The 27,825-nt window shown below is 49.5% G+C and overlaps 1 protein-coding gene across 1 annotated transcript in view; it reads right to left on the bottom strand.

The window, feature by feature from the left end:
- The window catches only part of STYX (serine/threonine/tyrosine interacting protein), a 432,400-nt gene that overhangs the window by 123,182 nt on the left and 281,393 nt on the right, over positions 1-27,825 (bottom strand). The window contains exons 7-8 of the mRNA XM_078659834.1: positions 24,589-24,628; positions 24,458-24,508 (exon numbers count right to left, since the gene is read on the bottom strand). Of these exons, the coding sequence (XP_078515960.1) occupies positions 24,458-24,508; positions 24,589-24,628 (91 nt within the window). The remainder of the gene's footprint in view (positions 1-24,457; positions 24,509-24,588; positions 24,629-27,825) is intronic.

Here is a 27,825-nt window from a genome sequence, read left to right on the forward strand (position 1 = left end):
TGGTGCTTATTAATAGTAACAATTTTAACTGAAATCTTATTCTCAGGTGTTGTTACTGTTCATTTTATAAGCACATATCAAGACTTTTAAAATAAACTTTCAAAACTACATATCCCAATGTCTCAGTGCAATGCTTGAGTGTGTTGTTTGCAAGACAAATTGTTTTCATTACAACTGTGTCCCTGAACTTGTTTGAGAGGACAACTGGTTAGTAATCTGAAAACACTGCCTGTGCAAAGAATAGCTTAATAGGCTTGTGTTAGGACTGCAGTCCACTGATTATCTCAAACTCAGCATGTGCACAACTTTGAGTTCCTGCACTGTGGGCTATAGATCCCACCCCTGCAGTTCTGGAAGAACTCTCCGGAATTCATAACAAAGTTAAATGACCCAAAGTCAAAGGTCAACTTGATGACAAGTGGTACATCATCAAGCGAGATAGAGATATTGGATGTTGAGAATCTTTCAATGACTAGGTCTTCACTGATAGAGTACTTATGATGTTTTGCAGTGATGTGGACATTTCAATCTACGGCGAACAGGTGACCCCCCTCCAACACCATTCTCAGATGTCGAGACCTTAAACTTTGATCAGAAGTAACGATGTCAGGAGCTGGGCATTCAGTGGTGCCTTCATATTTCTTCTCACTGTGAGCGTCTTTTGGCGCCATGAGCTGCACTGCAGTGGAAACAGATGCTTAACTGGAGCAGATGCTTCACTGGAAGCTCTGTATTTCTTCTTTTTGCTCTTTGCCATCACGTCTTCCAGATTAAATCTTCCTCCCTGTCTTTGAAGGTCCCATTAGACAATTTATGGTAAAATTCACCGTCCTTGGTGAAGTGAGAGGCTGGAAAAAATCAGATGCAGATTGCTACCTTCTATATGAACATCTTTGTTTAGCTAGCTGCCTAAGATGGCAGGAGGACAATTCTGGAGCTCCCAAGGGATGCCTGGGAATCTCCCTCATCCGGTCCGAGAAAGACACCCACATGCTACAGGGGAGCTGCCCCATGCCCAGGCTGCCCGGAATGAAGGTCCCGAGACAAACTAAGCTGCTGTTACGAGGGGAGCAACCACTGCTGTTGCGTTGAGGCCAAGTGAGTGGCGCGGCACGCACTGTGTCCTGTTGTTGCCCGCTCCTTTTCACTATCAGAGCAGGGCTCCAGGCCCAGTAAGCTGAGCCCTTGGGTCCTCCTCCCTCCCTGGTTCTTTTGATCTACCCCTCCGCCAGGTTGTCGAGCTGGGGCCTAGGATTCTGGGAAGGGAGCGGGCCTCAAGTACTGCTGCGGTGCCTGGATTCTGCATGTACTTGAGGCCTACTGGCCGTGCTCCCTGTCGGACCACTGACGCAATCCTGACTGGCTAACACCGTGGGCCTCCCCTACATAGCTGTTGGCTGTCCACTTGGGACCCCACCCCACCCGGATGCAGTGCTACTAGTGTTTCGGGCCACACTACATGCTGACTTGACCTACCCGATATTCCTCCTTTTGAGCCCGTCCACTTGCATATGAAGGCTATCATACTGTCGGATTCTTCTGCCTAATGGAATGTATGGTACTAATCCCTCTGACTCTGTGCACTGTCCTCAAATCACAGGCTTCACCGTGGACTGAGCACTAGACCTTATGCCCCAGCCCTGTCCCCCCGACCCTCACCCCCAGTGCCTGTCCCCTCCTCTTGTGCTGCCAGGTGGGTGTCTCATCTCTCAGTGTAGTGGACTGTGGCCTGTCGCCACATAGGCCTCTAACAGGGGTTGCGGCATATGCCAGGGTCACTTGACAGTGCAATATCACTGCAGGGAGCGCCGTGTCATTTCGGGTTCTGTGCCCTCCTTTGCCTGCTCTCCCACACTAGAGAAAAACCATGGGTCACCTTAAAAGCACCAGGACAGACCAGATGCCGCGACAGCCTTCAACCCAGGAGTGTGAAGTTTGATGGATCGCTGGCCCGTACAGTGGCAGACAATATACCACCAACGGCGCCAGGGCCAGCCCTGACAAACTAAACTTGATCCTTCAGGAAATAAGGGACTCAGGAGCTGCTACAGAACATCGCATTGGGGCTCTGGCATCTGACTTCAGTCTGCTCCACGGTGAGCACCGCAAGACTACGGAAGCTGACCTGGCAACCGTGGCTCTACAGCAAAAGACAACCAAGGATGAAGCTCAAAGACCAACTCTACCAAATACGCCTATTACACAACAGAGTCGAAGATGTTGAAGGTAAGGCACATCTAAATAATAATAGCATCATTGGCATTGCCTGAAGGTGCAGAGGGCCCTAACACCACAATGTTCATTGAGGATTGGTTGAAAACCAGGGTTGCCCCTCAAGGTCTCTCAAACACATTTATTGTGGAACATGCACATAAGGTGCCCACGTGACGTCCTATACTAGGAGTGCCTCCGCGACCCATCATCACTCGGATATTGAACTACAGGGACTGTGACACTGTACTGTAGAAAGCCTGTAAGAATGCCCCCATAGTTAAGGATAATACCAATGTGGCCCTCTTCCCTGATTATACACTGGCTGTCCAACACAAGCGATCCTCCTCTCTTGCTGCAGAGAAACAAATCTGTATGGAAGGCCTGCCGTATGCCTTATTGTTCCTGGCGTGTCAGAGGGTATTGCACGACCTGCGTACCCTAGTTTTCGATACTCCTGAGTCAGTATGGGATTGGCTGGAAACCCACTAACCCAATGCTCGTCAGCCTCAACTATCTGAGAGCCAGTGGCTATTTCCAATGCTTTCCAAGATGCCATTGGTATGTAACTTCTCGCCCACCACCACCTCCACTGTGGTACCTTCTCCACAGCAAGTGCTGGAGAAATGTTGTGCAACCATTGCAACAGTGAAAAAAGGCATGAACAGTCCTGTGGACCCCCAACCAGCTCCGCTACCGCTGCAGCAGACTCCAATGCATTGTGGCCCTCTTCCCCAGTGTGACTGAGCAAACATCGGACACCATTAATTGACCCCACTTCTATGACTGCCTTGGGCCTTGCTTTTTGCCGTACGCCAGGAGGGCCCAGCTGGCACATGGGGACTACTCTGTTATTCCAAACACCAGCATCGTATTATATATATTGTTATGCATTTTATTATGCGTTTGTCTTCTCTTTCTTCTATTCTCATTCCTGTGGTGCTACATTAGGGAGTGCAGAAAAATGCTTAATAGTTAGCACTCATGTAGATGTACTTTGTTGTCTATGGCTCGACTGGCCTTCCTCCATGGCAGTCGCAAACATTTATGCTACATTGTTATGTTTGCCTTTATGGTCAAACAAATGTTCCTCCCTGGACCTAGTATTAGGGTTTCCTTATTTGGGGTTCAATTTCTATCACTGAGTATACAATTCTTGGTGGGTGGCAGAGGGTGGAAGGGTTATGACACATTGCTTGCTCGTGCTGGAAATGTCAAAAATTACCAATGCTTTTAAAATACTAACATGGAATGCCAGGGGCCTGGGCTCCACTCATAAGCTCCACCATTGTTCGAATAGAAAAGTTTATGTTTGCGCATTACTCTATGTAGGTTAGCAATCTCTGCGCCATTTTCTATGTGGGCGCCATTTTGGGTTATAATCAAACTTATCCTTCGTTATTTCTGAGAAGAGGCGTCAGTTGTATTTCATTTTCCAGAGTCTACGATTCACTTCACTAATGAATACGCTGTGCTTATTAGCCTATACCTTTCCCACTAGATAGAGGCCTTCTCCCACTTGTCTAGTGGCGGGCACGGGCTGAGTGACCTTGCCTAGTAGATAGTGTGTGCCCTGCCTCAAAATCTAAACTTAATCTTTGTACTTCACTATTTCCTGCCTCTGCTTGGGAAATTCCACAGTGGGCGTGCCTTCACTGGTTCTGAAATGTACATAATGTATCTTTATCCTGGCTGATGTCAGTCCCTCTGCAGCACTCGTAGCGACTGGGCTCCGCCCTGAGTGTACTTTGAATAAACAGTTATTGGTTTGTATTCTCTACTGTCTGACCGACTCTTCATTTGGTATGGAAGGCTGAGAGGTGGTCATTAGTGACCCGGGTGACCCTAAACGGGTGACTTCCTTCACCATGTCCAATCCGAGCTCGACCACCGCAAGGTTCGTATTGTCTGCTCACATGACATGCACCTCTCATCTGCTGAATCCGCAAAATTACACGCAAAAAGGAGGAGGCAGCGTTTGCCACAACCTTTTCAGCCTACGCACAGGGGGCGGAGGTTTGAGTTCAGGTGGGTACCCAGTTACGAGGCGGTGTCGTCTAGGTTAGAAGTCAGTGGCCGCTATGTGTTCATACATGGAAACTTAGATGGTAGGCAAGTGGTGCTGAGTAGAATCTATGCCCTGAATTCAGAACAAGATGCTTTCCTCTCCCATCTCTTGACCATACTAGTGCACTTGTCCCACCTCTCCCGGCTGGCTGATGGACACTTTAATGTAGTTATGGACACACACTTGGATCGCTCCCTACCTCCCCCTTCCTAGTGCTCCACCGTATAATCAAGTGAGAGCATCGGGTGGTCCTTGCTGGATGCATGGAGGGGGTCATAATATGGGGCTGAGAGAATACTCTTTATTCCTCATCGCACAAACTACAATCTCAACTTGATAGGATTTTTTGCCCCACAACTATGTTTGCAAGCATCTCCAACACCTCAAACTTAAGAAAAACGCTATTGGGTCACAGCCCTCTGGAGCTTACTCGGTCCTGGAGCCGGATTCCCACTCTGGTTTCCAAGAGGTACCTAAGGCCCCTCCAATTGGAAGATGCTGTCTTTAAGGACACACTGGGTACTGCCATCTCCCCCCCAGCCCCCTCACAAACCGAGTGGGAGGCGTTCAAGGTGAAAAGGGGGACATCCATTGTGGCAATGTCAGGAGCATGACAGAGTCCTGAGTGGCATTATACATGCCAGGACATGGCTGAGTTGGATCGTGAAGCAGCATATGATTTTCCCAGCTTAGATGACCTACAGGACTGTCGCATGCAATACGCCGAGCTCTTAGAGTGACAGTGTCAGACCACAAAACATACAGAAAATACACACTGAGGGCACTTATGATTTGCTCACCTCTGTACTCCACTGCCATTATCTGTGTCACACTCCCACAGGACCACAGCATTTGACGCAGAGACAAACTCCGACCTTAGGAACTATTATGTCCAACTTTAGGGGCCTCATGCACCCTTCCCCTACTGCCATTGCAACCCTTGACACAGGATGAAAGTTGGAATGCAATAAATGAACTCCCCCGCAGTAAAACTCCTGGACTAGACAGACTGTCCATCGAGTTTTACACTACCTTCGCTGCCCGTCTTCGCCCACATAGGATGTATAAGATGGGCCTGGACTCCGGCTCGCTTTTTCCTACCGCATGCCAAGCTTTAGTCACGCCCCTGATTAAACATGGCTGCAACCCAGAAACATCTCCTCTTACAGGCCACTGTTCTACTGACAAACACATATAAGATACTCAGTTAAGTGCTAGCAACTAGATAGCTTCCCCTGTTGCCAGGGGCGTACACACAGCGCACCGTCAGTACTTCGTATACTCGTATCTTAAGCGACAAAACACACAAAAATGCTTCCTCAGGAAACTCCTCACCAGCAAGAAGCTCCAGCGATTGGGTAGGCGCTAGAGAAACACTACTCTACATACCCACAAGAAGCACTGATCTGGCTGCGCCCCGGCATGTCCTGCCAGCCACTCTCGAAGGTCATCGACACTGAAGGCAGCTATGTCTTTGCAGAGGGCAGCCTGGATGATACCCAGGTGCTCTTGGGATTAGTTTACATTGCCAACTCAGACCAGCTCAGCTTCTGAACCTCTCTGTAAGAGGTTCTGGCGCAATGGACAGATAGATAATCGGAGGAAACTACAACGGTGTCTAAGACGTCTACCGCAAAAGGTCACCCCTCCCTCGACCCCAAGCACCAGTCCTTCTCCACTCTGCGCATTTAGCTCACTTGGTCCAGCACTGGACATGGTTAGATGCCTCGAGAGCACACAATCTCACCCTTAAACGATATTCACATTATTCAGCCCCCCCCCACGATTTATACACATTAGTCGACTCCACTGCTAAGCCTCTATCTTTACACAACTCAAACATTCTGACCTTTGATGTTTAGCCCCCTATCATGCAGCACACATCATTGACATGGACTGGATTGCTCTGCATGTGTTGTTCCCCACTTGAAAGCTTCCCCAGGATGTCTTAGACAACCAGACCTCCTGGGACTCCCAACTCACACACATCAGCTGTTACTTCGCTAAGAATCATGCAACAGCCACTATGTGTGCTATAGAGTGGGGCTCTTAAGGTTGTCACCAGGAGGACCGGCTTTTAAAACATAGTGGGGGTCCGGAGTGAGCTAGACAAGAGACTTGACACTGAGAGGAGGTGCTGGCAGATCTTGAGCGGCAAACCTCTTGGCATGGTTGGCCCGAGTAGTAGTCCATGCACACCCCATCATGGAGATAGAGCTGGGTCCCGCCCCCCTCTGCGTACACAACAAGGCATGCACCAAGCATTCAATGAGTACTACTCCATCCTCCAAAGGGCACATCGTGCATCAAACCTGACATGGCGGTGTAGTTCCTGGCAGGTTTCATTTTTCCCAACATCTCAGCACTCGAGCGCAAATAACTCAATGCCCACATCACAGGAGAAGAGATGAGGAAGGTCATCCATGACATAGCTAGGAATAATACGCAGGATATGGATGGACTGCCGCTGGAATATTGCAATTGCTTATCGGTTCATCTGGCCCCCAAACTGACAAACATACACAAGGAAGCCCTTAACACAGTGACGCGTCCACCATCTGTTCAGGAATCCCGACTTTTTTCACTGCTGAAGACTGACAGAAACCCCACACACCCGTCTTACTACCGACCCATAGCTATTCTAGGAGCAGACTAAGATTTTGGGAAAGATACTAGCAGATAGCTACATCTAAATACTGCCCAATATTATACATCCTGATCACAACAGGTTTGTCCCTGGCCGTAGTAGGCTCAACAATCTCTGACAATTCATCCACATAAAGGACCAGGCGTCGTTGAGATTCCCCCAAGCAGAGAGTCTCATACTAGACCTAGAAAAGGCATTTGACATGCTATGCTGAGACTATTTCTTGCAAGTCTTGACCGGGCATCAGTGAGAGTCTACTAGCATACACAAAGTTGCTGTATACCGACCCAAAACCCTGAGTGCAGGCCTGAAATGCCATAATGGTAGGCGAGAGCTCCCACTCAACCTTGCCTGGACTGCCATTTTCAGGGTGATGGCATGCTGCTAACTGGCGGGGGAAGCCACTGCGACCTTACTGGACAGTGGTCGGACCTTTGTGTCGCCTCGCAAGGGATGCAGGAGCCCGGACGGGTGAGGGTCCTGGGCTGTCTGAGGCGTGCAGCACTCAAGATGGAGGGGCAGCGCTGATAGCATCTTCCCTGGACCCTGCTGGTTGCGGCACGTGCTCTGGGACGTCACCCGCTCGGAGTTGTGGCAGGCGGGTGGCGATGATTAGTGCCTGGCAGCGGAGGAGACGGTGTTGCCTCCAAGGATCCGGACGCGGGATGGAGCTGGGCGGCCTGCTCTGATTCTGCTAAGCGCGGCATGCGTGTGTGTGTGCTTCGGGGGCAGGATTGGGCGCCGGTGCATTCCCGATGTTGGGCATTGCCCTTGGATTTGTCTGGTCTGCGACGTGTGGGTGAGGACGAGGGTTGGATTTGTGCGTGCCTGGCCGAGGAAGTGGAGCTGGCATGCCCTGGTTGCTCGGTCAGCGCAGTGGTAGCCGGGCCACCTGCCTGGAGTCTGTTCAACTGTCACCTGAGGCCCTGAGGAGAGGTCCCTTGGTCAGGGACTGGGCCAAGCCCCTTTGCTGTATGGCCAGGTGAGGAGCGCCCCTCGATTGCCCTGTGGACTGCGTTCCTGTTGGATTGTATTGCTGGGACCTGTGTGGTGGAGGGGTTCGAGGGACCACTGGACTCGTCTCCACAGACCGTTGCATTGTGTGTCACCTGCCTGCAAGGACCCCCACGCTTTGAGGAGTCCTGGGTGCTTGATAACTCCGGATTGGTCTGAGGGTCTGGGTCTGCGACCCTCGCTCCCTTGGATCCTACCAGCGGCACGGTGTCATGACATCTGACTGGCACCAACTGCTTGTGCCGCCGAGGCACGACTCCTGGCGCAAATGGGTAGGCCTCCGCCTGTGGCAGCTTCCGATTGTGGGAAAATGCTGATTATCTCTGGGCCGCAAGGACGGGCGAGCCGCAGCTTTCCCTCCATTGCGCCATCCATCACCTGGATTGTCAGCTGTGAGGCACCATGGGTCGTAATAAAGGTCAGTCGAGTGAGTCTAAAATAGAGAGGTACAGGGCCCTGAAGGGGGTGTGCAGGAGGCGCCGGGCGGAAACCGGGACAGCTCTACATCTGGTGGCAACACACCCGTCTTCCTCCAAGCCATTCTTGACTCAAAGACTATATTAGAAACAGAAATCGTCGAGGTGGGTGCAGACGTCCCCCTGTTGTGACAAGACTTGTGCCAGGACTGTTGAGTTACAGAGGCTGAAACGAGGATCTCTACTCTGGAGGATATAGTTTCACTTCTCTCCTCCGAGGTGACTCGCCTGTCCCACAACGCTAGGCTCTTGCAGCAACATGGAGAAGATGTTGCGAATAGAACCAGGCACAATAATTTAGGCTTTATAGGCTGTCCCAAAGGAGCGGAGGGCCAATCCTCTGAAGATTTTATGGAGAGATGGCTTCAGCCCAACAGCCTCTCCTGTTTTGCAATTAAAAGGGCCAATGGCTCCTTGGCCCAAAGACCTACCCGCAGGCACTAAATTGCCCGCTTCTTGAATTACAAGAACCGGGACGCGATTCTCCACGGCGCACATCTAACTAAAGCTCTCATGATTCAATCAGCTGCATACTAATCTTTCCTGACTATACTCACGGGGTACAGACCCTCTGTAAATACTTCAACCAAGTCAAGGTGAACCTTTGCTCCATACATATTTCTTATATGCTGTTGTATCCCACCAATTTAAGGATCAGCCACCAATCCAAGACGGTCTGCTTTAATTCCCCGAGAGAAGCATGGACATGGCTGACTAAGCAGCGCCCTCAGACGGATAATCCCACGCCTCCTTGGGGTACCGCAGCCTTGCTTTGAGTGAGAGGGTGCGATCAGACTTTTCTGCGGAGCATGAGGCAGTGAAAGAGGTCTCACCGGTGGGTGGCGGGACTTGGAGAGGTAGACGCAGCCTCGGACTCAGATGGAGGGTAAGGCAAATGCGACGTGCAGAGTTTTCCGGCGGCTCAGACGGATTTGGGCAACACATCCAATGCATCCTCCATATGATTGTCAACACAGTGTCTAAATCCTTTATGCAAGCCAGCACCACAGTATCCTACGCCACTATATTATACGTATGCGGTTGAAGGTTGCAGGTGAGGGTTAATGGGACATGCCTGCATACCAACTGGCCATTACGTTCATAGTTAGTCATATGGTTTTGTTGGGGATGAGCAACAGAAGGTTCTTCGGGGAGCAGGGATTGGGGTGAGGAGATGTATGTTTGACTGGTTTTTGTTCCACTTGCACTGCCTTGTTCTGCCACTCATGGGGATGCTCCATTATACGCGGCCGGCACTGTCTGGACACCAGTACCGTTCCTTCTCCCAATGCTAGGTAGGCACTCCCGCCCAAGGGTCGAAATGACCCCTCGAGGTACAGCCCCCCACATGGATAACATTAATGACATGGAATGTAAATGGCCTCCTAGACTGCATTAAGAGGGGGGCTATTTTATAGTTCATACAGCGACATGCACCGGGGTTGCTGCTGATACAAGGAAAACATCTGCAGGGTCACAATTGTCAATTTTTGTCCTGCAAAGGCTATGACCAATGTTTCATCCGGGACACACCAGGGGGTCCACTGGCTGTCACGAAGGAAGTTTGTGACACTCAGGTATATTATAGGGGAAGGAACACTGACCAGCCTTGTGAAATAATATTGTGAATGTTTAGGTCCCAAATGCCCAGTCCACACAGGTCCTTAATTGTATCGCTTCCGCCCAGGCAGACCATCATTGGCGAGCACTTCAATGATATCATAAAAAGTAGAGAAGGTTTAGCCTGAGAGGGGGAGCCCAGAGACGCAGCCATGGCCTGGGAGATTGGGCACAGGGGTTAGGTCTCACAGATGCCTGGCGCACATGGCATCCTGACGTGCGTGAATACACTCACGTCTCTGCGGTTCATGGGTCACTGTCTCGTACAAACTACTTGTTCTAATCAGGGGATGACCTCCTTCTACGCTAGGGGCCCAGATTCTGCTTCACGGATTATCCGATCATGCACCTGTCCTAGTTCGCTTTCGTATGCCTCTTCGGTATGTACGCCCGATCTGGCACCTCAATACATGGTTTCTTCAAGACAAGAAATTCGTCAAATTTCTCAGCAAAGAACTTACCATTTTTCTTGACCTGAATGAAGGTTCAGAGGAGCTGGCAGGCACTTTGTGGGAAACTGTAAAGGTATACATGAGGGGGGTGGCTCACTCCGATGTTAGGGGCGTAAAGAGCGATAACATTTCCCAGATTACAGACCTGGAAGCCTCTATCCTAACTCATGAACACATGGATCCCCATGCATTTACCGATATCGATAAGTGCCAATTGGAGCTCGATTGACAGTCACTCCCTCAGTTATGTCTGGATGAAGCCCGCAGTTGTTGATGGCGTCAACATGGGGTGTGTATGAATGGGGGTGACAAATCGATGAAATTGCTCAACTAGCTTGCCACACACCAGGTGATGTCCCACATCATCCCCCGAGTCCAAGGGGATTCCGGGCAATGGGCTGCAGATTCTCTGGTGATTGCAGCTGTATTTGTCCACTACTATGAAAACGTGTACGCAACCCGGCCTCGCCCAGCTCAGGAGCTGGACTCTCCTTCGTTAGCTGAGCTGCCCTTGAGTCACCTTTCAGCTCCATAAAGAGCAGGGTTGGAGCATGCCATCAGGATGGAGGGAATAGGAGTGGCTCTGTCGGACATTACACCCGGCAACACACCGAGACTCGATGGATACACAATGGAGTTCTATCACAAGCTCCACCCCTTCTTTGCTTCTTTAAAGAGGCCATCACAGGGGCTGCCTTCCCCTAGCAGTTGATCATACCACAAATGTGGTCCTCCATACGCCTGGCCGTCCACCAATGACCTGCACTGCCTGCTGGCTGATTTCTCTTCTTATAGTGAGGTCAAGATATATGCCAAAATCATGCCCAACAGGCTTTTGATTATTATCCCTTCGGTAGTCCACCCAGACCAATGTGGGTTCATCATGCGCCAAGGGACTAGACACTGTATCAACTGAGTGCAAGTGGCTGTCTTGTATCAAAGTGGAGTGGAGTGGAGAAGCGTGGCTCAGTGGTTAGAGGCGGCAGACCCGGAAGCTGAGATTGACCGTGGACCAGGGTTCGATTCCCCGCCTCGGCGGGTCTCGGGCTCAAAATTCCACGGACTCGACAATTCTCGCTCCGGTGCCTACTCGACTCACGGGGTCACACTCTGCGACTCTGGGCAATAGCTTGCTCAATCTCCACTACGGCCCCTCGCGGCGGGATGCCTGGCTTTCACCTTGTGGACACCCTGCCAGGGGTTTCTCACAGGGGAATACCAGGACGGGTTCCCTAAGCAAGCGCTTAGATACCGTGTCGGTGATTTGCGCTATATAAATACATGTACATTTACATTTACAAAGCATTGGAAGGTCCTGCAGCCCTCCTAATTGACTTCGAGAAGGCCTTCAACACCGTCAACTGGTCTTTGCTGGAGGAAACATTGAATCCCATGGGCTTAGGACTATGGTTTCGAGCCTATGTTAAAGTTCTGTACGCTGGACTGACAGCAAAGGTGCTTGTCAATGGGGTGTCGTTGCGTGAATTCCAGGACGGGCATGGCACCCATCAGGGATGCCCACCACCTCTGCTTTTGTTCGCCTTGATTGTAGAATCATTGGCGACCTGGGTGAGATGCAACCCTCAGGTGTGGGGTTTCTACTGGGGCCTCGGTCAGCATGACTGCATTGCTTTCTATGCAGACTACATTCTGTTGTTCATGTCCAGCCGGCCAACATGGAGCCCAGGGTCCTCCAGATGCACAAGTTACTACTTGTGTAACGATATATCTGTAAGAGACAATAGTTAGTGATAGATTTCGTCAGACTGGATCCGGAAAGTTTTGCTTAGCAGTACCCCTGCGTGCCAGTAGGTGGCGTCTTGCGACTCCGTTCCGTCGCTGGCATCGTATGCGCCGAGATGACATCACTGAGACTACTTAGGCGCCACCCATGCACACTGGTGTCAGTTCTGTACACGACTTTCCGCGCCAGGAACGCTGAGCCATGCAAGATACTGACCACTGGTACATTGAGAACTAGGGCCCTGAAAGGGATGACCTTAACCCTAGTAATCAGTTCGCAGAACGGGGAGGATGGGTGGGGCGGTAAGGAATATATCACTAACTAATGTCTCTTACAGATATATCGTTACACAAGTAGTAACTTGTGCATCTGAAAGAGACACGTTAGTGATAGATTCCTTACCTTAGAATAGATAAACCAGCAATACCAACCCGGGTGGTGGGTCTGCGAACAAGATTACACCAGAAAGTCACGGAGAACAGAACGGCCAAAGAAGCAGTCTCTCCGAACTGGACTGTCAAGGCAGTAATGCTTGGTAAACGTGTGCAGCGAGACCAACGTAGCTGCCTGACAAATGTCCTGCAAGGGAACGCCGCGTCCCAAGGAAGTAGTGGCTGATGTTGCCCTGGTGGAATGCCGACCCTGCAGTTTTTGATGGCTATTTTAATTCAAGCAACAAACCAAATCTTTGTTATGATTTGTATGGTCTGATTTATTTAAACCATTTACTTTTTATATAAATCTCATTAATTTAAGGCATTAATTGCATGAGAAAAACACTAGGCATGGGCTGTTTCGACCATTACAATTTTGTAATTGGGATTGTTGTAATTTTTTAGAAAACGACCAACACTGACTGAATAAGATCTCTTGAACATTTGGAAACCCGCTGCCAACTTGAAAATAAAGGTACATATTTTCGAATAAGTTGTGGTAGAGGGCAATTTACATAGGGGATGAAAATGAGGAACATAATATCTCACTCATTTTCTTTGTACATAATTTTCAGACGACTAAAACGAGAAAGCCCTGATGAGAACTTGTCAAATGACAGAGCAAGTTCGAAACGCGTCGGCAATAGCAGAAAGGATTTAAGTGATCTGTTTATTAATCAGACAATTGAAAAATTTGTATTTGTTACAATTTATTTTGTCTCTTGGTCCTTACTGCGAACAGCTTTATTCTTATAATTAAGTTTTTGCTAAATATCATATAACGATTGACGCTTCTCGTATGATTGTATTCACATATTTATGTACACTAAATGATTGTATGTTACTTTGTCACATGTTCTTTTGTCAAATATTCTTTGTCAAATGTTTTTGAGCTAAATGTTTTTTGTATATGTTTTATTGTATGCACGTAGTGTTTTTCTCATGCAATTAATGCCTTAAATTAATGAGATTTATATAAAAAGTAAATGGTTTAAATAAATCAGACCATACAAATCAAAACAAAGATTTGGTTTGTTGCTTGAATTAAAATAGCCATCAAAAGCTGCAGGGTCGGCATTTCTTTCTTCATAAATTATTCTATGGTCCAGCTTACCCTGTGTCCCGGGACCTAACTCCTCAGTTTTCGTAAGCCCTGGTGGAATGGGCATGCAGCCCCACAGGAGGATCCCTCTTAGCCAACGAGTAACAGGCCTTGATGCAGAGAACCGAGCGATGGTCCGTTTGTGCATGGCTCGACCTTTTTTGGCACCCACGTAGCCAACAAAGAGCTGGTCATCCACTCAGAACTGTTGTGTGCGTTTCAGATAGAACGAGAGTGCACGTTTTGGGTCCAGACGGTGGAGCCTCTCTTCCTCTTGGAAGGATGCGGAGGCAGAAAGAAGGTGGGCAAAGTGATGGTCTGCCCGATGTGGAAGGGCGTGACAACCTTTGGCAAGAAAGAAGGACGGATCCTCAGAACCACCTTTTCCGGATGAACAGAAAGGAAAGGAGGTTTAGAAGAAAGAGCCTGGAGCTCACTCACTCTTCTGGCAGAGGTGATAGCTACCAGGAAAGCCGTCTTCAGAGTGAGAAGACGTAAAGGACACCTATGAAGGGGCTCGAAGGGAGTGAACATCAGAAATTTAAAGACAAGGTTCAAGTCCCATTGAGGCATGATGAACGGCACAGGAGGTAACGTCGTGCGTAATGCCTTTCAGAAAACTGTTAACAGCCTTAAAAAGAGAAGGCTGATCAGGAAGCCGTAGAAAGGCTGAAATGGCCGAAAGATAACCTTTGATAGTTCCCAGAGCAGAGCCCCGCTGGGCCAAAGAAAGAAGGAACAAAAGAACCTCGGAAAGCGGGGTAGAAAGGGGAGCCAAAGCCTTCGCTGTGCACTATGCCACAAACTTGTTCCACCTGCAGGCGTATACCATTTTTGTAGAGGGACGTCTGGCTGCCACAATGACATCACAGACTTCAGGAGGAAGATCGAAAGCTGTCAACTGTCACCGCTCAATCTCCACGCATGGAGGTGGAGGCTGGACAGTTTTGGGTGGAGGACCGTCCCCTGCTGCTGCGACAGAAGATCCTCCCGAAGAAGCATTTGGATCGGGGGAAACGATCGCCATGCTGAGGAGCTCGGGATACCAGTATCTTCTTGCCCAATCCGGAGACACAAGAATGATTTGGGACCCTGGGCAGAAGTGGTATAGGCGGAAAGGCGTACAACAGTCCGCAACTCCACTCGCGATGAAAAGCGTCGCCGAGAGAGAGCCGCCTTGGAAATTCTAACACGCATAACTGATGACGTTGCGCGCTCTATTCTGTGGCGAATAGATCTAATCAAGGCTCTCCCCACTGCAGAAAGAGACCTTGTCCCACGTCCGAGTTCAGACGCCATTCGTGATCCATCATGCACTGACCGCTGAGTTTGTCCACCCTGGCGTTCAGAGAACCAGCCAGGTGTTAAACCACCAAGGTAGTGCCCTGATGTTTCAGCTACGTCCAGAGGCAGGGCCTCCTGACATAGGGTCCACGACCCCAACCCGCCCTGTTTGTTGCAGTACCACATGGCGGCGGTGTTGTCCGTTAACACCTGCACTACTCTTCCCCAGACAGAGGGAAGGAATACTTTCAGTGCAAGTCGGATTGCCTGAAGCTCCAAAAGGTTGATATGGAGCCGGGACTCCGCCGGAAACCAGAGGCCTCTGATCTCTGCCTCTCCCAAGTGGCCTCCCCGTCCAAGTAGGGACGCATCCGTCACCACTGTGTGCTCCGGCTGGGGAAGGGAGAGGATCTGCCATTGACCCAATTGCGATTTGTGAGCCACCACCGCAAGCGTCGTGCAGTGCCTCTGAGATCTGGACATGATCGGACAGGTTGCCCCGATGCTGTGCTCACTGGAACTTCAGGTCCCACTGCAGAGCCTGCATAAGCCATCTGGCATGTTGAGGCCATCAGGCCCAGGAGCCGGAGGGTCATCCTGACTGAAACCCGGGATAGAGGATGAAAGATCGGAGTAATAGCCTGAATATCCCGGACTCGCTGCTCGGGAGGATAAACCCGAAACTGCGTCGAATCCAGAACCGCTCCAATGAAGGGGAGCTTCTGAGAGGCACTCGGGTGTGGCTTCGGCACATTGATGGAGAACCCCAGCAAGTGCAGGAGGTCGGCCATAGTCTGAAGATGGGTGACGACTGCCTGGGGCGAGCCGGCCTTCAACAACCAGTCGTCGAGGTAGGGGAAGACTGACACCCCCGACCTGCGCAGGTAAGCTACGACCATCGCCATCACTTTTGTGAACACACGAGGGGCGCAGGTAAGGCCGAAGGGGAGCACTGCAAACTGAAAATGCTCCTGGCCTACTGTGAACAGCAAGTAACGCCGGTGGGCCGCAGGACGGGGATGTGAAAATATGTGTCCTGCAAGTCCAACGCTACCATCCAGTCTCCAGGGTCGAGGGCAGCCAAGACCTGAGCCAGAGTCAACATCTTGAACTTCTCCAATTGACGTCCCTGAGGTCCAAGATGGGACGCAAGCCCCTCCTTGTCCTTCTTGGGGACCAATAAGTAGTGGGAAAAACAACCACGTCGTACTTCTGGTCCAGGAACGCGCTCAATGGCCCCCTTGGCCAAGAGGGCCATAACTTCCTGTTGGGGAAGTGCAAAGTGATCCCCCGATATGTGGTGGAACTAAGGTGGCATGGCTAGGAGGGGGGGGGGGGAGGAAGACTCGAAGGGGAGGGAGTAACCCCTCCAGACGAGTTGCAGCACCCACTTGTCGGAAGGGACAGAACGCCAGTGTGGAAGGTGATGTCCAATCCTGCCACCCACAGGCGTGGTGTGCGACCTGAAGCTCAGACTAGGAAGGTTTCGAGGTGGACATCACGGGGGCGGAGGTGGGCTGAACCTCACGCCGGCCCCCGGAGCCAACCCGGCGGTCTCCATGCCCACGGGCGGGCTGAGTTTGGTTCTGCGCCAGCTATTGGTTGAACGAACGGGCAGGGGCGAATATGCCATGGCCACGAAAAGAATGAAAGGTAGACATGGCCGGGCGCGTGGTGGAAAGCCCCAAGAACTTGGCCGTAGCTCGAGAGTCCTTAAACCTCTCTAGTGCAGTGTCGATCAGGTCATCAAACAGGCGAGTGCAGTCAAAAGGCATATCCATGAGCGAGCTCTGGACGTCCAGGGAGAACCCAGTGGACCTCAACCAGGCGTGGCGACGAAGGGCCACAGTTGTGGAGATTGCCCTACCAATAGAGTCCACGGTGTCCAAGCCACAACGAATGGCGAACCTAGCCGCGTCCTTACCCTCAGCCACAGCCTTAGTCAGCACAGCCTGGACCTCCTCCGGGCACTGAGGCAACACCTCAGCAACGGTATCCCACACCACGTGGGAATAGTGGCCCAGAAGGCATGCAGTGTTCACTGACCGCAGTCCTAAGCTGGCAGAAGAGAACAACCGATTGCCAAATTGCTCCAATTTTTTAAGAGTCCTTATCTGGCGGAGCAGTGGGAAAGGCACTCTGAGACGTAGAAGCTTGAATGACCAGACTTTCCGGTGTATGATGAGAGGTCAGAAAGGCAGGGTCACCCGGCGCCTGGCGATGACGCCTGATGACGTTCTTATCTACAGGGGCCCCCGTGGCAGGCCGTGACCACGTGCCCAATAAGACTTCGGTGAGGACATCATTAGCAGCGGCTACGATGAAGTGGACGCTGGCTGGAGCACCTCAGTGAGGAGGTTAGTCTTCAGGGTCACCGCGGGGAGATAGAGGTTAAGGACCTTCGCAGCCCGACGGAGCATCACCGTATAAGAGGTGCCTTCCTCCATAGTGGGCGGGGGAGAGGCAAGTCCCGGATCAGAGGAGACGTCGAGGCCACCGGCCTCCTCCAAGTCCTCCACGCAGTCCTGCTCAGAATTGCACTGACGAGCAAGCAGATCCTTAAACCCTTCCCAGTCAACCTCATCCGCCGGCGCCGCAGGTACCGACCTCGGCGGAAGGGCAGGGACCGGTGAAGAAAGAAACTGCGGCGGCCGGGGCCGAACCGGCGCCCAATTTGGATCCCCGGCGGGGACAAGCCTCCGTGAACCGGGGCTGGGGCGGAACCAGTTGTATCCACTGCGGCGCCGCTCCGAGGGCGGCGCCGGAAGCATGGGACCTCTCGGCGGCGCCAGCGGCTCCGGCCCTGGTGCCACAGGATCTTGCGCCCCAGGCTCCGGCCTTGGCACCACCGGGCTGGATCCGTCAAAGGAGTCGATGGACCAGCAGGATCCGGACCGCGGGGCCCGAAGGTGCACCGGCGGGAGCCCGAGGCCTAAACAGGCGGTCCATGGCAGCAAGGAATTCTTGCATTTGTGCGGGAGTCGCCGACGGACCCAGGTAAGGCGGGTAGGCCGCAGACTCCCAGGCTCCAAAGGAGCCACAGAGGCCCTGTTCCCCTCCTCCGCATCCGGGGACGTCGGAGAGCGAAAACGCTTCTTCGACTTCTTTTTGTGCCGTTTCTTACCTGAATCTGAAGGGGAAAAGGAGTGGTGGTGAAGACTCCGATAGCGGTCAAAGGAACGACCTCTGGATCTCAAACGGCACGGGGACGAGTGCCAAACTTCAAACAACTTCCGGCGCTGTTCCCTCAGGGCCTTCGGGCCATAGCCCTACAGCCCAGACAGGACCGGGAGTCATGGTCACGCTCCAGGCAGTAGAGACAGACGTCACGAGGGTCCGCCACCGATATATTGCGACGGCAGGTCCCGCAAGACTTCAAGCTAAGCATCCCTACTAGCACCAGAGAAAACCACACAAGACAAAAGTCTCAAAAAGATAGTCAAAAAATTACTAGGGTACGTGCTCTAACCAGATCTGCGCTTACTGGCGCAGAAAATGGAAGAACTGATGCCAGCGCGCATCGGTGGTGCCTAAGTGGTCTCCGTGACGTCATCTCGGCTAATACAACGCCAGCGACAGATGCGGAGCCACAGGACGCCACCTACTGGCACGCAGGGGCACTGCTAAGCAAAACTTTCCGGATCCAGTCTGACGTCTGGGGATATTCTAAGGTATGGAATCTATCACTAACGTGTCTATTTCAGATACCACAGCTCACAGACCCATCAGGCCTGCGCCTTAATCAGAGTAAGTCCCTATAGGTCGCGCTACAGGGGGCAGATGGGACATGGAGTGGCAAACTCAGATCCCAATCAGGCAGATCAGCTTTCCTTATTTGTGGACATACGTCTCCTGGGAACCAGGCCTAACTTGGAGCCTGAAATTGAGCCCGGTGATGCACAAAGTTTAAGACATGAAGCGTTGTACTGCTCTCCCTCTGAACATTATGGGCGGAGTGGCGCTTTTTAAGATGATAATCCTGCCGAGGTTACTTTATGTGTTGAGGAATTACCCAGCATTTATCCCTCAGGCGTGGTTTGTCACTATATAGGCAATAGGGTGCTGGTTCTTCTGGGCAGGTGGTACTCCGAGGGTGGCTACCGGGAAGTGTACATGCACAACATACAATGGAGGACTGGCCATGGATCTATTACTATATACTATATATTACATAGGCTATATTACTGGACTACTTAGCTCCTACCCATTAATGACTGGCTCCATGGGGATGGGATGGCCCTGCCTACATGGTAAAACTTGCCCGGTTAGGGCTCAACAAAATAATAGGCATTGTTTACAGAGCGCCTATCCCCATTACACTCTCAGAGGTTACCCAGTTGATGTTCTGTATATGCAAGCTGGGCTTCGCTGGACTGGGTGTTATCACAGGCTTACCCATGAGACCCCACTGTGGAAAGGCACGTGATTGGCTCAGGTGGCATCACTGGAGGGCTTCCGCAGGTGAAACAGCATAGGGATTTCAAAGCTTGGGGATGTTTGGAAAGGGGACCACATGAGGGCCTTCAGGGACCTTAAAGCAGACTTCAGCATGCCAGTCTCCCAGTTCTTTCGATACTTACAGCTCCACCTACCATGCTGCATTATATGAAGTTCTGGAATACAGCCACCAAGAATGTAAGCTCATAATAGGTCACATGGGCAAGGGGTTTGGTCCCAGATTTATTGCTGCTGGTGGTGAATTTCCCTACAACTCTTGACGCCCTGAGACAGAGGTGGAAGGGTTGGGTGGTAGAGATGAACGAGGCTGACTGGAGGGACGCTTGTATGGCACCCGGAACTCAGGCAATGTCTGCCAGACTTCGTCTGTTACAGTTTAAGTTCCCCCACCAGACCTACCAAACACCTGCGTGACTGTGGCCACAGGTGTCGAGCTTCGCTTGGTAAATTTTTCCACGTGGTTTGGATCAGTCCCATCATATAAATCTTTTGGGTGGACCTCCTAGGGATTTTCTCTGCAGTTATAGGGACTCCCATTGACTGGCAGCCCCGAATCGCTCTCCTGGGCTTTATGGAGGACATGAGCAGACTCCGTGGGCATAGGTTGCTGGTTGGGTTTGGAATCCTACTCGCCAAACGAGACTAGCCCGCCACCGGACATCCACTGCAGCGCCACCTCCCGAGGCATGGGAGTGCGGCATGAATGGTGTGGAAAGCCTGAAGAACTGATTTATATGGCGAGAGGATGTCCCACGAAATTCCTGAGGGTGTGGGGAAAATGGTGGGAGTATCATGGTCAGATAGGCTAGTTATCCCTCACTGGGAATTTTGGGTGACAATAAGAAATGTAAGTAATGGTTGGGGCTGGTATTGTATTGAAAGGGTGAAGCTAATGAATGAATGAAGCCAAATTTATATAGCGCTACTTAGCCCAACGGGCGTCAAGGCGCCTAACCAAATAGAGTGTAAGGTCGGAGAGCATGCTTACTGGAAGGCCTTAGTGAAGCACCATGTCTTTAGGGCTTTCTTGAAGAGGGCCAAAGAGGGTTGGGTTTTAATCTCAGAAGGAAGGGTGTTTCACAGTTTAGGGGCCACAGATGAGAATTGATTGATTCTGTACTTGAGTGGAGCGCAGTAGTTGTAGCTGTTTGGCATCTTAAAACTACGTTTTTCTATTAAAAAAAAAGAAAAAGTAAGTGCACGTCGGCTGTCTTATCTCTGCTCCTTTCCCGATTGGCCATGGCACCGTTCAGGGTTGCCCTCTCTCCTACCATGTTCGCCATCACCATGGCACCCCTAGCCATCCACCTTAGAATGGAAAGAGAACACTGAGGGATCCCGTTAGGCCGGACAACCCACAGAGTGTCACTCTACACCGACGATCTGCTGTTGTATTTACACAACATTTATGCTGGCGTTGCAGCGATACATGAAGCCCTTCAACACTTCGAGGTGGCAGCAGATCTGTGAGTGAACTGGACGTATTCACTTGTCTTCCCCCTCAGTCGGGATGAACCACCTCCGACCTCCAGGTTGGCGACACATTCAGCTGTCCTGTGTAGGGGAAAGGTGCAATATCTCGGAATTCAGATATACCACTCACAGAAAGACCTCTTTGAGGGCAACCTGAAGCGGGCCCTTGTGGCCCTCAAATCTCAGACCAAATAGCTACCCCTTGCCATCACGGGTAAAATCGGTCTTTCCAAGATGGCAATCCTCCCTCACCTACTATACTATTTTATCAATGTACCGGTATACCCACCCAGGTCATTCCGAGAGTTACATTTCATACTGGGGGAGCTCATATGGGCTGACAAACTACATCAAATAGCTCTTAGTTAACTCCAGCTACCATTTGGGAAGGGGGGTTGGGAGCTCCTTCCTTTGAATCTTATTACTTAGTGTCCCAACTCCAATGGGTGTAGTACTGATTGGCAAGCAGCAATTTATATGAAACCTATACAGGCGATGGGCATCTACCATAAAATATTCTTTGCCAACTATTGCAACCCTCAGTTAAGCTGCTTAGCTTGTGGTCGCTGCATGTCTGGGTAGCTTGCAGATGCTTAGCCCAGATCTCTCACCTGAAACGCCTGGTCCTCACATACGCTTTCATGATCCCTCTGCAAGACCTGCCACGATTTCCAAGGTCCTTCGCTTTAGAGGAATTTGCTCCCAGGCACAACCAGTCTGTTGAAACAATAGGAAATCTATTTCAGGACCCTCACCTACTGGCACTCTATCTACCAGCTGCAAAAGACTATGATATCCCTCCCGGCCAACTCCTCCTCCACGGCCAGCTATTGTCTATGAGCAGTCTCTGATGGTGCACCGTCTATGAGGAAAACCCTTCCATGCTGTCATACACACCATAGGCTCCGGGCCCCACCTGATTACATGCCTAAACAAAGACATCTGGAAACACACAGGGATCTCTCTATCTTCCCTCAGATAGGTGTGGGAGGACGATATTTGACACGCGCTCCATGGTTTGGAGTGGACACTGGTTCACGATTCACCTCAAAATATTTCACTATGAGGCATGGGACACCATGCCAACGCAGTTTGGAGAACTTGTACGTGAAGACAATCATCCCCCCCCTCTTCACGACGACCCACTGCTGGCGCCCCCTCCACACTGTATCAAGCCCGGTCCGACCACCGGTCGCGTGAGTGCGGTCCCTGCGCCCCGACTGTTGCCACCTCTTCAACACATTGTGCACCACCCAAGCTCAAACTGCTACATGACCTCCCGGCACACCACAGTTACAGTTTGTTCTTATCAGCGATTCGCTTCTCATAATTTAAGGTTACTCACTTTCGTTTCCCTCAGTCTATTATAGGACCCTCACTAATTCTTAAGTCATGGCTGGTTTATTTGTTGGTTTATGATATTTATGTGGGCTGCTTCGGCTTCTGTATTTGTCTTGTTTCGCCATTCTACACAAATCCATGTAAAGGAGCTAGTCAATCTAAGTTAGGATATTTACCCCTTCTCTGCAGATGTAATGTGACATTAAAAATTCCTTGTGCCTGTTAAATCTATATAGTTATCAATCCCAGACATTTCAGGAGAGAGCTTAAAACTCTCATATTTAACATGTATTTTATGAACTAAGACTGACCATCTTGTTGCCATATTTAGGCTGTGGCAATCTGGTTTCCGCTTATGTGTAAGTTATAATGCCTGAGGCTTTGCACACACATACACCTCTGTTTACCAAATGCTTTAATACTTCTGGCATATTCCAAATATATTGCTTAGTTTTACATACTTTTTACTGTGATCTGCGCTATTGTAGATATAGCCACTCGTTACATCTAATTCCTGCTAAATGATTAACCTACACATGGGAACTATGTCTCAAAGTCAGCTAGGAGGATGAACTCGTTCTTGGTTCAGGAGATCACATGTTTCTAGTTCTAATGTGTCTGAATGACTGGACGATGGTGCTGGTGTCTGCTGTGCAGAGCTTTCTAAGGAATCTGGATCCATAAACAGTCTTCAGCTTTGCCATGCACTGAGTCACTCCAAACAGTTACAGGGAACTAAACAATTCACTCAAACTCGAAGGTTTACTGCAGAGACCACTAGGTGTGGTTTATTTATCTTATGTGTGATCGAATATTTCCTTGCATGGAATTCCTATTTGGTGAATCACTCAGAATAGAAGTCAATGTAGTTCGCCATTTGCCTTACAGCAGATAGGCAGATTAACACTTACACCTGCATGCATTCCAACTCGTATATAATAGGGGCAAAAACAAAGCTCATATAGTTCTATGTGGTTGATGGGGTTATCTTCTTTCTGGACAAAGGTAAAACTTATAACGAGCCCTAGACAGCTGATGCATAATTCTACACGAGAGTAACTAAGTATTCAATGCAACATCAACTAAGCACCTTCAAGAGAACCGACAAACACTACTAAGCAAACATCCATAACTTACAGCTACGAAGAATGAGAGATGGACGTCCATAGCCTTCAAACCTAGAAGTTTAGTAAGAAAGGGAAACTAACTCATGACCCAGATGGCAACTCTCCTACCTGGGAAGCCTAATCTAGGACACACTCCTACCAGTCCTACAGTTTGCCACATCCACTACAGTACAGTGCTGTTACTGCTCAGTTCAGACACCATCTGTTTTTCATCAACATCTAGGTATTTGCTCCATGCACCACACAAAAAGTGGTGGTGCAAGGCTGTGGACGACCAACTAGTAGCCTCCAGTGATCTAGGGCTAGCCTATCACTTTCCTTTTCAACTCTTGAATGGCCAATGATACTCGCAAACCTTGATGTAGATGAAGACGTGCAAAAGGGCCAAAAAAACCTTGCCAACCACCCATCCACTGGGATCAAACCCTAGCTATGACGAGAGTCCTACATCTCCAGAACAAGTGACAATATCTCAGTCAGGCAAATACATCACACACCGTTTGCGTCAATCTTTATGATCCATAGAATACTTTAGCTGTATACTTCCATCCACAACTTTTCAATTAGTTCACTGCTGTTAGCAAGAACGTTAAAGGCAAACCTATGCAAGTTTCATTCGCGCACAGATCTCTCACGATTCATGCGTTGAGCCTGACACAGCACAACAGGCAGCAATTTATTTTGAACACTCACTCCTGTAAGACAACCTTGCTTAGGCACAAACCTCCACATAGTCTATCCTGAAATGTGCAAGGGATACTGGCGGAGGTCATCAACATACCTATTGGAGAAAAATCTAAATAAAGACTCATTTCCTATGTAACTTTATGGTATTTAGATTGACAATATCTCATCCTAAAAGAAAGCTACTTTGATCATAAATATTAAAGCACAACATGTAAAGTGGCAAATTAAAAGGTCTATAAGGATATACTTAAAAAGAGATCATTACAAGAAAGCAAATTAATTTAACCAAGCAAAGATATTTATACAACTTTCATATTACCTGTACTTGACACCAAATGTTTCCATAATGTATGCTATGACTAAGGCGGCACTGAAAATGAAAAAAACGATTAAGTTATGGTATGAACTAAAACATATCAATGCAAAACTAAACCACTCACGTCCACTTACCTTCTGGAAATCCCTGCATTTCCATGGACAAGAACCTTTCCTGTGGATAAAGAAAAGTGGAAAATGTTTGGATTAATATTTGCACTGAAAGTAAACGGATAATAGATAACTGGTGTATTTCAATACATTTTTACCACAAAATATTTTAACATTCTATAGAGCTTCAGTATCCAATAAAAGAATCCCATTTGCATACAAGTATCTCATGTTTCTTCATGTCATACTATTATCATGCTCTTGGTGTACAGGTAGCATTTAACATATTAGCCTACACTTATTTTATTAACTCACAAATATTGCACAGTAGAGATAGATCCTGATGCATACAGTGTGTTTTTTGTCAAGTGGTATAAATCTGTTCAGTCTTTCTTGGGAAATTAAGGTTAAAAATGCATAGATATGTCAACAGTGGATCCTGCGGGACTCCTGCGTCCTGATTGGTAGTAAGTGCTATTCCCACCCTATCGCCCGGCTCGCTTGAGTGGTGCTGCGGGAGCGATCTGATTGACTGACAGCAACATGTAAGAAAATGTTATAGCTTCCATTACAAGACATGAGACTCGGTCCCGTGTCCTGTAAATTATGTTTAAAAATGTATTTTCTTTTTTTTTAAACACACATACAGGGCAGGGTAGGGGGTACCCAGACCCCTTGGACCTTCTCTGTGGATCCCAGAGTTAAGTATAACTTACACCACTGTGATATACTGCATATGACCTCACATATTACATCAATTATGACATTAAAATCTAAGCGGTCCAAGTTTTACTTATGTCAGTTACATACAACTGGTGAGTTTTTGTGTTTTTTGGTTTTTAAACGATGTGCTTTTTCAGGGAATTTCGAAGGTTTTTCTTAATGCAAGCTAAAATTCTACTACCTTCCTCACATACAACTCCATCTAAAACCTTTTTTGTGTTAAGATATATATATACACACACACAGATAGATAGATGTAGGCTCGTGGGAGGAGCATGTCCTCAACGTCACACACAAACACTGGCAGCCTTTTATTGTCCATTATTGGCGGTACATTGATGATGTCTGTATTATTTGGAGTGGGTCTTCTGATGATGCACTAACTTTTGTCAAGGAGATTAATAACAATGAACTTAATCTAAAATTCACTGCTACCATTAATAATAAGGTGGCTGAATTTTTAGATTTTCAGCTATACGTTGACAATGATGAGCTTGAAACCAGACTATTGAAAATCGACAGCGGGTAACTCAATACTCCACGCTCAGAGTGCCCACCCTATTCACACCATTAATAGCATCCCCTATGGGGAGTTTATCCGTATATGTCGGATTTGTAGTGATGGGGTATCAGCTGATAAATGTCTGCATGCATCGTTTGAACGTTTTCTCAATAGAGGGTACGCTAGGAAAGTCCTTGATCAGGCTTTAGTCAAAGCAAAATCTATTGACAGGGATGCACTGCTGGCTCCCAAAGTCACTAGCCCCAATTCTCCATCTGAATGTTCAGTCAGACTAATGACCACTTTTTGTGCACAAGAAAGGACCATTCGCCGTATTATCTGTGCGGAATGGCCGATTGTCCTAACTGATAATATTCTAGGACCCATTCTGCCCAGCCTACCAGCAATTATATTCCGGAGGGCACCCTCAATGCGGGATGCTCTCGATAGACCTATGCCTGAGGTTCTTCCAAAAAAACCCTGGCTCAGTAAAATGGGTTTCTTTAAATGCACATCATGCCGTGCTTGCACGTTTGCGAAAAATAGTACTCACTATACAACAGCATTCAGTGAAACTAAAATTCCAATTCAAGATTATTTGACCTGTAGGTCTGAGTTTGCCATTTACAAACTGAAATGTACCTGCAACCTTGAATACATTGGGAATACTAAACTCCCAGTGCATCCTGCAGCATATAAGGGCAATTGTGAATTGCCATAGTGACTATCCTGTTGCTAGACATTTTAAAGCAGTTCACAATAACCATTTAAAAGATCTGTAATATATACTGTCCTGTGCTCTGTTCCGCTCCCTGGACGGGGAGGTAATCGGGAAAGACTGTTAAGACAGAAGGAATCCCACTTTATTTTGTCACTTGATACCAGGGCCCCAAATGGGGTAAACCTTACAGAGGATGTACATAATTTCTTATAATCCTCTAATCTTAACCCCTTCGATGCTGATGATGAGCTGGGCTCGTCATGGTGCACACCGGTCGTGTGCTGATGACGAGCCCAGCTCGTCATGAGCCCCACCCTCGGGGGAAGCGCTGGCGCTCCCCCCAGAGGGTCTGCGATCTTGATACTCAGTACGGGGATGGCAGCGGAAGTTTCCCCTGCCCCTCCCCCGCCCCTCCCCATGGGAATCCCTGATGACGTCAGTGCGCACAGCGCGCGCTGACATCATCAGGGATTCCCAGGTGCTCAGGAAGCTATTTGCTTCCTGCGCGCCTAGGATCAAGGTGGGTTTCTCGTGTCTGGCGGGGGTTTGGGGCCGCAAAGAGGCATCAGGGGAGAGGAAAGAGATTTTCCTCTCCCCTGATGTCTCTTTGCAGGGCATTTCTGCCTCACGATCGCGCACAGCGTCGCGATCGTGCGGCGTTAATGCCCCCACTAGCACCAGGGATTGTAAATTTAGCTTTTCGGAAGCGACCCCTTGGGCAAGGGTCGCTTCCAGGTGGGCAGCCATTTTATTTTCGATTTTCTGCCCCCCCCTGGGGGCAAATCGGCCCGTTTTTTCGGCCGTTTTGCCCCCGGGGGGGGGGGGGGCAGAAATTTCCCACTAGCACCTAGGATTTTTTTTTGGGGCAATGTGTTTGTTTTGGGAAGCGACCCCTTGGGTAAGGGTCGCTTCCAGGTGGCCAAATTTATGTTTATGTTTTTCTGTGCCCCCTGGGGACAAATCGGCCCGTTTTTTTTGCCGTTTTGCCCCCAAGGGGGGGGGGGGGGGGGGGGGGGGGGGAGAAAATGCCCACTAGCACCAGGGATTTTAAGTTTAGTTTTTATGAAGCGACCCCTTGGGCAAGGGTCGCTTCCAGGTGGGCTGTGATAATCTTTTTGATTTTCTGCCCCCCCCCCCCCCCCCGGGGGCAAATTGGCCCGTTTTTGCAGCCGTTTTGCCCCCAGGTGGGGGCAGAAATTCCCCACTAGCACCAGGGATTTGTTTTGGGGCAATGTATATGTTTTGGAAGCGACCCCTTGGGCAAGGGTCTCTTCCTGGTGGCAAGTAATTATGTTGTAATGTGATGGGTCCGCGG

Source organism: Lissotriton helveticus, chromosome 9, assembly GCF_964261635.1.
Source record: "Lissotriton helveticus chromosome 9, aLisHel1.1, whole genome shotgun sequence".
Taxonomy (NCBI): Eukaryota; Metazoa; Chordata; class Amphibia; order Caudata; family Salamandridae; genus Lissotriton; species Lissotriton helveticus.